Source organism: Corvus moneduloides, chromosome 1, assembly GCF_009650955.1.
Source record: "Corvus moneduloides isolate bCorMon1 chromosome 1, bCorMon1.pri, whole genome shotgun sequence".
NCBI lineage: Eukaryota > Metazoa > Chordata > Aves > Passeriformes > Corvidae > Corvus > Corvus moneduloides.
In genome coordinates this window covers 21467608-21481928 of record NC_045476.1, presented here as the reverse complement: position 1 = coordinate 21481928, position 14321 = coordinate 21467608, and the positions used below count along the sequence as shown (strand labels likewise).

Here is a 14321-nt window from a genome sequence, read left to right as displayed (position 1 = left end):
ACCTTTGATCAAACACCACATCAACTAGACCACAGCACAAAGTGCCACATCCAGTTGTTTCTTGAACACTTCCAAGGATTGTGATTCCGCCACTTCCCTGGGCAGCCTCTTCCACCACTTAACCACCCTTTCAGTGAAGAAATTCTTCATGACATGCTGAGCTTGTAGCATCAGTAAGAATAAAAACCCTGATGTCTAAAACGTAAAAGTAGCTCAACCTCGTGGAAAAAAACTGAAACAAGAGATAAGGACCAAATTCAAAACATTTTCAGAGAACCAATAAAATTAGCAGAAATACTGTTGTTTATCATACTCTTTCAGCATTTAAGGCCATGAGACTAAGGACAAGAAAAAATTGAAGGGAAAATTAACATTGCCTCTATAAATTCTCTGTTCAGAACCTCTGAAGTTTGTTAAGATATTGCCACAGATGAACACAAAAATTGGTCTCATTACAACAAGATGGATGACTAGCTTCGTTCCTTGGTAAGAAACAGGTCAGTACTTCTGAAAAGATATGAGCTTAAAATAAACTAAATGGAAATCATTAATTGACACAATGTGACATGCCAAATGGATTTATCCGATGCTTTGATGTACAAAGAATTCACTCCTATAATCTCACATTGGAAAAAAATATTGAGCTGTTACTCTGTATGAGAGTGTATTAACAAAAATACTCATATGCCAATTTTGAATTATTAAATATGCCAGCCACTACAATTTGCTGGGGGTGTGGGGGGAGAGATAATTCATCCCAGCCATTACACAAATGGAAGTCTAAGGCAAAGACTAAGAACTTTCTGGAGGAAGACACTAGCAACATCAAGAAAATAAAACAAGTTCTCCTAATACAGTGCATTGACTAAAACCATATTCCTGAAAATTTCTTTTTTGATATCCCAAAGTGAGTAAGTAAAGGCATGCTCCTCAGCTGTCCTTCCTTTTAATGATGACATTAGCAATACTCCACACTGGATCAGACTGGTCACCTACTGAGTCAAGTTTCCTCTTGCTGATCACAAGTACTGCCAGTTTTTGTGAAAAAACAGCAGTGTAAGCAATAGGCAGCAGGACTACATGGACCCCCTTTGATTGAATGTGGCAGTCTGAAAGATGCAGATCTGAAGCCCAGAAAGGAAAGAAAGACAGATGCGATCTCATTTTCTGGGTTTGACAGACTTTCTCAGTACAAATACTCTGCTAAACAGGAGAGGGCAAGGGGACAAAGTCAGTACTGACAGCCTTTATACCCAACACTGCTGGGTGTGTTCCCCAGCCATTCCCAAGGCAAGACCTGGCACAGCTCAGTGTCTACTTCAGTGGAGGGAGCACTCCTGAAAGGCAGCAAGGACACATCTGCACCACTTTTGCTCCCTTTGACCTGACCAGTCACTGCACACAACCCAAAGGACACTGACCCCAGAAACTCCCCACTACCATCACATTTCACGCATGTTCAGGTTCATGCTTCTTGAATGCCACTCTGATGGGCTGGTATTCAGCTCTTACACCATCTTAAACACTATGAAATGGAAAAAAAATATGTATCCATTATAGGGGGAGAAGCCATACACAGTGTGGACATAAGCCAGCACACTCTGTTTGTCTTTGGGATTAGGAACTTCTTTCTGACCCTCTTGTACTCTACAGTATGGGTACGTCCTCAGTGCCTGATTGCAGTCCTTGGAGGCCTGATTTATTATGACAATTGTTCTGTTTTCAGTCTTTATTTTAAATTCTCTAAAACTGAATGCATTTTTCCTTCATGTGGGTTGAAATACTGTGCAGTAATCCAATGAAAACATAACTAAAAAGAATCACAGCATCCAATTACCTGCAACACAGTTGCAAGCAACAGAGTAACCATTTAAAAAAATCTAGTTCCAAAAGTAAAAACCAGAAAGAAGCTCAAGAGAATCTGAAGAGAACCTAGACATGAAAAAGAACATATATGTTCTCCATTCTGTCCTCATCTAGAACAAAAAGGACTTTTTTTGAAGATTATAGTATTTTGTGAATGTATTTAAATTATAAAAATTCTGATATCTCAATTTTTAAGTTATTATTTTTATTAATTGCTCCTCTAAAAAGTTATAGATATTTCAATACTAGTGTGGATGCAGTTAAGAATTCCACAACTCAACTCACAAATAACAGCTATGAATTCTGTAGCTCTCTCTTGTTCCCTTTCTATTACTTGTGATTGTACAAGTAAACGTAGTTGGAATCACTTTTGATTTTATTGATCCTAAGATTTTCTGTTAAGGATGTCCTACTTGTCCATTGATTCAATGTCATAAGAAAGCCTATAAAAATGGGTTTTTTCATAAGTACACTATTAATAATAAATCATGATCGCTCTGCCCTTATCCTACCACAAAAATTACCTCTGTCTCATGTAAATAGATTATCCCATCACATTTTACAGTTAAACATTATGTGCATCTGAAATACACATGAAAGAAAATGTACTATGGGTTTATTTCCTCATTAACATATACTAGAAAAATTAATCTAATTATATTGATATATTTTGCAGCTTACTTCTGAGTCTTGGCATTGAAGACGCAGTTTTTGTCCTGTGACTGTGCACTTTCTAGACTTCCTAACTTTTTAGCCAGCAGGAAATTTGCGCTGCTTGCTTCCAAGACTCTGCAGATACTATTGTGCTTCCTTAAATGCAGTTCTGTTCTGCTTTTCCCCTATCAAATTACATAAGGTTTTCACATCACTGTGGTTAATAACAACAGGGCAAGAACTAATGCAAAAAAAAAAAAAAAATTGCTGGCACTTTCACTTTTGTATCGTCAAATCAACAGCAAAAAGCTGAAAAGTTAGAGAGGTTACCATTTTCCATAGATGCTCGTGTGCAAGTCTGTCTAACGTTTCTTCTGAATTTTGGGCAAGTATTCACCTTTGCTTTGTAATGTGCTCCTTTCATCATTATCTATGCAGTTCTTTTTTCAGAGAAACGAAGAAACAGTACAAAAAGAGTAGTCTGAAGCAGTTGTTTTGCTCAGGCACTGAAACCTGTAATTTTGTCCTTAGATATAAATGCAGATACACATAATAACATAGGTTCAGAAAAAAGAAAAAGAATTTACTGCTTTTATCTACACAGCTTAATTTACTGATTATCAAGGTGTGATGTGACCCAGAAAGAAAACAGGGGAAAGAACAGTCAATATCATAAGAAAAACAGTTATTTTCATAAACAAGTAAAACAAAAACATGAAAAAAACCCACTACTATCTAGACCCCTTTATACAAGCAATATTTCCTACACTGACCAGTACATTACCATTGAAAGTCAGTATAAAATTCTGTATAATTATACAGGCCAATGATATCAGATTTAAAAAAAAAAATTAAAAATTAGGATATGCAGTCAGTAGCTGGAATCAGATTTAAGACTTGTCTTAACAACTTAAAGCTACGACAAACAGCTTTTCTATTTCAAAAGTAGCCCATAACTGTATCTTATGTCCCAGTAGAAGAGTTGTATTTTCACATAAGAAATCAAAGAATTTCAGGGTGCTACAAATGTGTCAATAATACAAAAATGTATTCCACAGAGAAACTCCCTCTCTGCTGCACAGTCTGTTTATCTATTACAGTACTACATCCTGTTTGGTGTCTTGTCAGACATGTTCTGATGTCTCCTGACCACATGGTTATGACATGTTTATCTCCACATGCTGGTTCAGCACCTATGACAGCAAAGAGTAGCAGACAGGAGAGGAGAGGAGTGGAAGCAGTACAGTCACATTCTGAATCTTACAGGCTAAGTAAATGCAAGGGGGAAAAAAAACCCAAACAAACAATAAAAACAACATAACTGAAACAGTGTAGATATATGGTGTCACAGTAACAGGAGCCAGGTTAGAGCAGATAGGATGTAGACAGTATCCCTCATGTACTTGGCAAGATAAAAATCAGAAGAGGAGACAACCATTTTCCCAGAAAGTTGAAATTTATTCTGCTTCTTGCACTCCTCTGGAGCTTTGTCTTATTCATATCAAGAATGATTTTTATGCCTTTCACTCATGCAGATAAAACAAGCCATTTAAATAGTCTTCAGAGGGAAAGAAGGAACAAACCAGGAGCTGAAAAAAGTCACATTTAGTAGGTGAGCATGATTTACAAAATACTACTGTGAAGGGGTTCACAGGGGAGCAGGGCAGAGCTTTCTGCAGGCAGTCTGGGTTTATTTTAATGCACCAACCAGGACTTGTCAATGTCTCCAGGACTTGTCACTCACAAATATATAATAGCAAGAAGATGCCTGAGAAGCCTGCACTCTCCTTTCTCTCTCACTCCTCTCCTCATACACATAGGGTGGGTTGGGTTCAGATCCTCAGATAACTGGAGAGAGGAATATATAAATAATCAGCTCCTGAAGGCTATCTAGAAAAGTCCCATCTTTAAATTGCATTCCAGGGTTTTCTTACAAAATCACCCATAAAGGTATAACAAGGTCTTTCTGCTTGCCATATCATATTGCTTCCTCTTTTTCTCAGCTGAAAAAGCATTTTTTTATCTCTGTCTCTAGCTCCAAAAACTGTTTTCTCCATGACTTCTCCAATGAGCTCGCTCAGGGTACCCCAGGAAATCCATCCAATGTCTGCTTTAGTAATTCATACAGCATTTCATTCTACTATAGCATTCACTGTGGCAGTTCATTCCAAAGATTTCATAAAAGAGGTGCATATAAATTGAAAAGGCTTTTTTAACAAATCAAGCTAATGAAAATAATCTGCCTGGAAGTTTGCTAAGACATATTTTTGAAATAGAGAAGCAAAGAGAAAAGGCAAGAAGATGAGAGAAATGGTCAAAGAGGACAGGACAGAGACAAATCACTGAATATGAAAAGACTTGAAGATGCAGGGGAACTCTGGAGATCATCTACTGCATCACCCTACTCAAAGCACAGTTGACTACCACAGATTACTTAGGACTGTGCCCAGTCCTCTTCTGAAAATCTCCTAGGATGGTCACTCCACAATGTCTCCAAGCAACTTCTGCCAGTGTTCATCCACCCTCACACCAGAAATGTTTTTCCCTATGCATAAATGAAGTCTTCTGTATTTCAGTTTACACCTGTCATCTCTTGCACTTTCACTCGTTATTGCTATGCAGAGTCAATCTCTTCTTCACCCTGAACAAAGAGGAGCATGGCCATCCTAGATGCAAATATCTGACCATAAAGATTTTTTATTCCCTTCTCTGAGGCTGACTCTCTTCCAAATGCTCAAGAATACCATGATTATCCTGGTGTGAGTTGGCAGATAAAGATATAACAAAAGCAATTCCTGAGAAAGTAAGGACTGTTAAAATATAATATTGTTAGGACAGTATGATTCATCCACGTATGTCTCATAAGACATTATGGTACTTCTTGAAAATCAGCACTTTATGAACTCTATTAATCAAGAAAAACTGCAAGTATGATCCTAAAGAAACACAGATTCACTTTCAGTTATCCAAGTTCCTGTAAGGGAAGCACAAGAAATATTCTCACATATGAAAAGAAGCACTTGGAGTTTCCAAGGACAGCAGCCTCAGGGTGTGTAACCACAGGCCAGGATAAGAAGACAATAGGACAACACCTGTGACTCTGTATCCAGTTCCCCACCAGTTACTGGAAAGTACATGTCCTCAGAAAGTGCTGGAGTAGAACACACCTTAAACATCAGCCCTCTCTTTGATTTGACACTTTGATATTATTCCTGCCAAGAACTGCTGCAGAACATCTCTGTTTCTTTCTGCAAGTTCAACTGGAGTTGCTGCTTTTGATGTGCACAGCATTGCCATAGATGAGGACTAAAGGCCACAGAGCAATTTACACTGTTATAAAGTTAGAGAGATCAGTAGCTAAGGTACATGAAGGAAATTTCCAAGCAAACAAAGCTGAGATGAGCATATCAGTAACTTCTGTAAATGAGTTTATCTAAGAGAGGCAAGTGAATATGGAAAGTATCCATTGCATGCTATGGAGTAAGAGAATGCACTAATTCCCCAAAAAGCCAGGGATTTTTCATCAGAGAGGCATAAAGAAAAATCTTGTTTGAGACAGTGGATCTGTCTCTACTCTTTATTTAGAGGATGAAAGACCTTCAAACTCATTTTTCTCCTGTCAGGAGGCACACTGGACTGTGGAGTTCTCCGAAACGGAGAACAAACACTGCCTCTCTGAAAATGCACTTGTATCTCCTTCCAACCACAGAGCAGAATGAAAGTCCACAGAAGGGAAATGCTAAAGAGGGGAAAAGCTCTGATATTATATAAAATAGAAGAACAGAGTTCTCTGGAAAGCTTTCAAATGTTGTCCTTTGACTTCTTAACAACATAATTTTTCAAGTGTTCCAAAGAGCTATCCATTTTCTACTGACTCCACCAGAAAACAGTATTTTGTTTTGTTTTGTTCTTTTCATGTTATGTCAACATGACATCCTGGCACCTGATGCTGACCTTAATGGATTTTTGACAAAGGACCCAGCACTGCAACTTAAAACACTGTCAATTGCTGCTTAAATCAAAATAAAAACAACATATTTACAAAAACGTGTATTTTAGCTTACTCAACATTTAATGGTGTTTCCTTTACCAATTCTTCATGTTTCGCTGAGCAAAATAAAGAGTAGTTCTAAAGCTACAGATTTTGAAAAAGCACTTGGAGTCCTGCAGTTAAACACACGGTTGTGCCTCTTCAGAACTAAAAGCATTAAAGATGTTTACTTAGAAACTAGGAGGCAGCTATTACTTCAGAAAAGCATTTCTTCTTGTTCAGTAGTTAACATAATTTTTTACATTACCTAACACAGAATTTGTTCAATCCCAAATTGCCAAATGCATTGGCAGGAGGCTCAAGCAGCTCATGAATACTGGAAGGTAGTCCACGTGATCAATGTGATTCTATCCAGCCAAGTTTGGTTTCATACAAAAGGCTTTTTTTGAACCATGCACACTCTTTTCTACTGCACAGCACTGACATAGAATGAGACCTGAACAATGCAAAATTATATCCCATGTATTTTTTCATTTGGGAATCTTTCCACTTTCTCTGAAAAGATAGGACAAGGGACTAGATGGCCAATAGGACTGATTGAGGATGGCAATTTCTCTGTTCTTATACTCTTCAAAGTATTACAGAAACTATTCAGAATTTAAAGTCCTATTTTATGACAAAATAGATTTAAATTGGATAAGGAAAAGTACCAGGAATCTTTATTTCAGCATTGAAATGATTTACAGGTTAGACTACTTAACACAGTCGAGATGTAAATCAACAACAAGGAAGTAAATAACGATCAAAAACATTATGGCTTTTCTTTCAAGTAGGGAATTTTGTGCCCTTATTATTTAGAATTATATTTGGATCTGCAAATCTTTTGTTGACTAACAATATTGAAAAAAGGCACATTGTACAAATTAAGGGTTTCTCTCCATTTCCAAGTTTTGAGTAGATCCTTATCTAACATTTTATGACAGTGCATTGTGAACAGTTGCATGAATTTTATTTATAGGCAGACTCCAAGTTTCTTGCTGATACTGCTTATCCAGTCCTAGAATACTAAGTTCACAGCTTACAAATAGAGAATAATACCAAAAAAAGTTTCCTCATGCTTCCCCAGTGTCACAGATGCATGTTTCAGACAGGTTAGGGAAAGCCACTTCTCCTATATCTTCTGCAAAGAGTAGTAAAATTTCATTATTCTACTGAATCCCAACATTTTCTGTCAAACCCCTAAAAAACAGTGGGCTGAGAATTTATATTCTTTTAAAAGGCCTGTAAAAAGTACTGTTAAGTTCCTGTTAACTTTGTGACACGATGGCAACTAGCACACAGAACCACTGAACTACAAGAAAATGAAGCAGACTCCACTGAAGTCAAGAGGAAACATAGAGACCACGAACTGTCCTCTTTCTAGATGGCAGAATTTCAGAATGAAATAATTTGTCTACGTTTTATAATCAGTAACTCTAATGGCAAAAGGTAAAGAATTTTTAAGACAACACACCAATATATGCTACCATTTCTATTTAGCACTCCTTCAATTTTACCCGTTAACTTATACAGAGGTTCTCAAAAAAGAAAGGTCTTGTTGTCTACCATCTGATTTTTGCTACAGGTTTTTATGACATAGACAATGATAGCTATGAATTTATAATGAGAGATCTCAACTAAAACACAATAGATTTTTAAAAAACGGAATTTTCATAAAATAAAATGCAATCAAATATTATCAATCATCTTACAGAGTCAGGACAACTTCCAGCATTACATAAATTAAAACAGTATAAAGTGATACTGGAGAGTGGGGGAGAGGAGGGATTTTCAGATAATCATGAACTAATATCAATCAGAACTTTACATTATGGTAGATAGCCAGCATCGTATTTGGGTCACCTAAGTCTTCTCTGACATTTTCTTCTCTTGTTTTCCCCTTTTCATTTTACATTTTAATTTAAATATATTTCTTATTAACCTACATAGGTTTTGATCGATAATGTGTTTATCACAACCGGCTTACAGACTGCCTCATTTATTAGTTGACAGAGGCCATAAGAGACCCATAGACTGATTATTCAGTCACTTCATTGTTGATAAATATTAAAGGCTTCTAAATATCTGCTAATGACAAATTCGTTGTTTGTTAATCACACCCTGTTTTATGATTAAGTTTAATGCAAGCTAACAACAGTAGTTTGTCAAAGGAAAATAAACCCTTTGAGTTAAGCTATATGACTTCAAACATTAAAAACTATTTAGATGCTTCATGTACTGTTGAAAATGAAGGATTCCAGTGATGTCAATGGACTTACAATAGTATGGTTACTAGTATAAGTGAGAACAGAAATAAAACCCTGAGTTTTGCAGTGTTATACCAACTTACAAATATTTTTTACAATTGCACTGCAGTACTACTATGTATGTACAAAGAAGTACTACGACTACTTGGAAAAACTATAAAGAAGTGGACCGACAGTGTAATATTAACAAGACAAAATAATTATTTTATTTACCTGACTTTGCAATTCACTTTGTTGCTTCAGGCGAAGATTTTCTGGTGTATCAGCCACTGTAGTGAAGGACTGCTTTGGGTAATGTCTAGAAGAAGAAACACAAAGCCAAACAGTAAATATTTGCACATGCTAGAAAGTCAAATGCATCCCAGCACTCTTTCCTACAGTGTACAGAATTCTTTCATAGTATGCTATGAATTACATGTATTTACTCTGAAAATATTGTGTCAGACATGCCTTACAGAAACAACATGAAGGACTTCCTGTAATGTGTCTAAATCCCACCCATTCGTCCTGCCCACTGACTTCAAAGACTCATCAGCCAAAATTTGCGTTCAACAGAGTGATCAAAACTATGTTTAACTGCATTGTCTTGGTATAGTCATGTGCTGGACAAAGACTAAACTAAAGGCCCTTAAAATGTAATTGTTTTACAGAAATGGACACTACATAAGAGGGTACAGCTGGAGTACCACAGGTCTTTAATCCTTTAGTGTAAGAACCAGAAGGATCAAGGCAGGTACTTTCCGGGTAGAGGAAAGTCAAATGCTTTAACAATAAATATACCAATACAGGACTGTAATATCCAGTACCAAATGCTGGAGTGTCTCAGAACTGCCATCTATCAGGCATCTCTCTTTCCATTTGAAATTTTACACCTTTACAATACCTTCCTACTGTTTGCTTTGGCATTTTACGGTAACGTGCTCTAGGGAAGCCTGCTTGAGCAGGGAAGTTGGATTAGATGGCCTTTGGTGATCTCTTTCAATCTTAATCATTTCATGATTCTGTGAACTGTAGCAGTCAAACCCTCCTCATTTACAGAACCACTAATTTTTAATTTTCATGTATTTATCCTGCAACTTTGCAGTCAAACAAGAAGTTCTGTTATAGGAAAGACCACAAAAAATAAGCTAATAACAAAATGAAACAGCACATCCCAAACTAGATATATTATTATGAGCCACTAACACTACAAGTAAACTGATTCTTACTAATTACTTTCCATCATCTTCAGTCTGAAACAAAAATGGTCACCTTACTACCATGTGAGGCACTCACGTCAGTTACCATTCGCAGCTTCCCCATGTCTGCCAGCTCCCCCATTTGTGCCTCCAACATTTCAGAATACAAGACAACATGCTTGATTACAGACAAAATAACATTTGCAGCATTAGGTCCACAGAGAGTAAGCAGTAAGTGTCTGAAGATGGAAGATATGCAGTATTAAACATTTCCATGGTCAAACTCCAGGCTATCTCTAGTGTGTTCTTTCAGCAACTAGCTGTATGTTGTTGCTATGGCTTCATCATAAAATTTCCATGTTGTGCAAAGATTATACATATTTTCTATCAAAATTGTATTTCATTAGAAAGTCTTCTGTGTAAAAGTTCTATTTCCATGAAGTACATGGTTTCAGTAAAAAAATAATTTATTTTTCTCTGAAAAAATAAAACAAGCATGAAAAATTAAGAAGGATTTCAGGTTTTAGCCAAAAGCTGAATGTTTCCTCCTCAGAAATGCAAAATCAAGAATTGATGAGAAATGCTGCCTGAACTTCAAAAGTCCACTGCTCCAGGCCTGATCCCCCCATCAGAAGACATCTTGCCTTGCCAGACTTCTACACCATAGCACAATGGAGTAGACTCCTGCACCAAGAGGCTGTGGAACCACCTCTTGTTTATGGTGTCGTTGCACAAGGAGAACAGAGGAGAAATACAGGACAACCTAGGGATTTCAGGCTCCCAAGGGCTAATAACTGCATAGAAAGAGCAAAAAAATTAAATACCTTGATGAAAGCAAGATTTCCTCACAGAAATGTAAGAACCACCCCCGGCTGGGTACTAGCAGATGGGCAAACGATGCTACTCTAAGTTTATGGTGAGACACACTCCCACCCATTATGTCAGCCACTTGTCTCACAAAGCTCATGTCACCGAAAACTAGAAAACAAAATTTCTAGGCATGACACACTTCAGACCATTCTTTTGGAGTTACAGACAAGCCCTCCCAAAGTCCCACCCAAGATGGAGCTTCAGCCAGAGGGAGCACCAAGTTCTGGATACGCTGTTGCCTCTTCACTTGTTTTCAAATCAGGGGCTCCGCCACCAGCACCCCCCTCAGAGCCAGACAATGCCAGCCAGCAGAATGGCTCAGCCACAGCTCCAGCAACACACAGGGAGGCAGAACTAGGCTTTGCCTAGACAGCACCAGGTCTTGCATGAAGCAGATGGTGTCAGCATCGTATAATATCTTGGGACAAGGAAGATAATTCCAGAAGGGCTTCTCTTTTTTTCTTTTTTTTTCTCTCTCACATTTCATTGTTCTGTATAGAGGCAAAAACAAATGCCAGACTGGCCACAAGGAGGGTCATAAGCCCTTTTTGGAAAGCAGCAATGAGCAGATGGGAAAGGCAACAAGCCACCTCACAGCCAGGGCTTGCTGATGCCCAAGGAAGATTGCAGCAATGGTGCACAATTCACACCTTAAAGCATAGCAGCCTTCCACATAGCAGCCATGAGATATCCATGGATAGCTCCTGTAGATGACAAAATCCCTGTCCCTAAAAAAATACCACCTGCCATACATGCAGTTAAAATATTACATTATGCACATGTTGAATGCTGAAAGCATAAACTTTCACTGCACTGCTTTACACCATGGTTACATACCATGACCCTGCTAGTATAATCCCAGTAATCACATGTATTCATCCTTTTTAACATGGAGAACACGGAGTGTGAGCCAGCTCAGCCAGGGTTTTTGGCCTGGTTCCCTAGGGAATTGTGCAGACAACACTGAGGCAAGTGTCTCAGCCACAGTCCCCAAGGACCCTGTTAGCAACAGCAGCAGAGAACTGCAAACCCAGGTTCTCAAATTAAACCTCTCTATTCTGAAGCATAAAAACATACACCTTGTCCCTATCATTCACCAGCTCTTACTTCTGATCATTTGCAAAATAAATGCTTTCTTCCACAATGAGAATTCAGAAGCTCAAAGGTATTTCAACATTCCAAGCAAACCACTTGAGAACCAATGTATCTAAGATAAATAATTTTAGAAGCACTAGCTCCATACTTCAAGTAAAATAGGTATCCCTAGTCTTGAAGAAGCAGTGCTTTAATATGCTTGAAAATACTATGTAAACTGATTTTACCAATGAAAAGTATTTACACCTGACCATGAAAGAAAACAATACACATGACAAGTAAACAAAACTGCTGAAATTTAAATTGGTTTTTAAACTGATCACCTAAACCATTTATCAAAATGTATTACAGTGATTAAAATAAGAATCATTTAGCAAAATTAAATTAGCAGTGCATTCTACTATGGGTTGTCATTTTAACTGCAGCTGATTTATGAAACCACTCACATGGTATTCCAAACCAGAAAGACATGGGTTTAGATACATCCCTTCTAATTTATGGAAATTCTTGCCTCAAATGCATTAAAAAGACTAGTGTTAAATTTAAATCCTATCTTCAGCTTTCCACGTTTGTTTTAAGCTTACTGATAGCATGTCTTCAGGATAATTACCAGTATTTAAGACATCAAATTATGTGAAAACTAAGATACACCATACCATTCAATATTTTTGTCTGAAATAGAAGGCTGAAACACAAGTGTTAAAATTCACTAATCTGCTTTTTTAACTATCACATTAGAGCTATACCACATTTCATCAAAATGTTCTGAATAAGGATAAGTCACTGGATGGCAACAGCTTTTAGTTCAAAAGGCTGACAGTGGTCCCCGGTAATCCGTTGCTGAGTTTCCCTTTTGTCCAAGATGATGTCTGAGAAAGAGCCAGGAATTGGTTAAAGAGATTGATCTCATGTCAGCTATTTAACAGCAATGTCCAAAGGATTTTTTTGTTTGTTTTAAGTCTTTGTTAGTCGTCTAAGTCTACTCAGCAATATGTCTTACCACACTAATGCTATTAGGATTAATCGTGTATAAAGATCTATACAAGAAGTTCCAGAACAAATCAGGATACACAGTATGGTGTCTCTGCTGCGGGTTACTGTATTGCCTGCCTCAGCTGCACAGCTTGATTAATAAACCAAACCACAACTCAATCTCTTGCTGCTTATGAGGAAACTCCTTCACTTTTCGGTGTTTGGAAACAGGATCAGTAAAGCCTCTGAGAACTCAGGAAAGTACCTGAAAGTTACCTAGCTTTTCCAATGACTAAACATAAAAATTTTTCCAAATACTATTTTAGCTATAAAGTTTTCATCAGCTTTTTCATGCTCTTAAACTAACAAAAGGAAAGAAAAATGTTCTGAGAGAGAATGGGATGAAGATTCAGCTTTGTCTCTTTTGTAAGAGGTCAGATTCAAAGATGGAGATAAATTCAAGCATCTACTGAAATTACCTTCTTCATATCTCACTCTGACTTAATCAACATTTACAAATTATTAAGAGATTTGTGTGTGTTTTCTAACTGTAAATTAACTCTTACTGTTCAGTTACAGAATTATAACCCTTGTCAGAGTGACTAGATTTCTATTGAGTTACGTCTCCCCTAAAATGCCTATTCCTATTTGCCCGCAACATTAAATTTCTGATATCTTTTAATCAGAGAACAGGTACAAAATACACAAATCAAAATTATTGTCCCAAGCAGAGAGTCAGCTCCATCACATCTTTTCATAATACCAATTGCCATCACTGGCTGTCACATTAGGATATCTGTCCTCTCCTAAGTTTTGTCCGAAATAACTCTTCTTCTAATTTAAGCAAACTCTAAAAAATAAAGAGGTTTAAAAGAACAAGGAAAAAAAAATCACTTATTTTCAGTTGCACTAATGCAGAGTTGAACAAAATAAACCTGTAAGACAACATAAGAAAATTAATCCAATCTTACAAGAATTATAGAAAACTATGAAAACTAGTTAGCCTTTTAAAACTAGCACTTCAGTCCAGTGTATGCAAAAATTGTAAATTGAAACTAAACAGTGAATAATGATGTAGCAGTCTGGATGCAACCCAAGCTCACAAATGATGGACAGGTAGGGAAGCTCCATATTAGACCTGCAAGGGCCCAATCTGGTAAATGTGATCTGAGCCCACATCAACAAACAGCACAAAAACAGAGAGAAGAAACACAGATTTCCAATTAAGTCTCATATAGCAGACACAAGACGAAATAATTTTTCCAGGATAAAGGTGACAAGATATTAAGCTGTGCTCAGCTAGGGAGTGTTTAAACTGGCAGTTTGAAGAGGCACAGGACTGCTTTCATCTCCTTACCTTGAAACCGTGTCATTCACAGAAAGACATGT

At 37.3% G+C, this 14321-nt stretch overlaps 1 protein-coding gene across 1 annotated transcript in view; it reads right to left on the bottom strand.

Annotated features, from left to right (window-relative positions):
• The window catches only part of NEBL (nebulette), a 256681-nt gene that overhangs the window by 173696 nt on the left and 68664 nt on the right, over positions 1 to 14321 (bottom strand). Inside the window, exon 3 of the mRNA XM_032101631.1 lies at positions 9031 to 9115. Within this exon, the coding sequence (XP_031957522.1) occupies positions 9031 to 9115 (85 nt within the window). The remainder of the gene's footprint in view (positions 1 to 9030; positions 9116 to 14321) is intronic.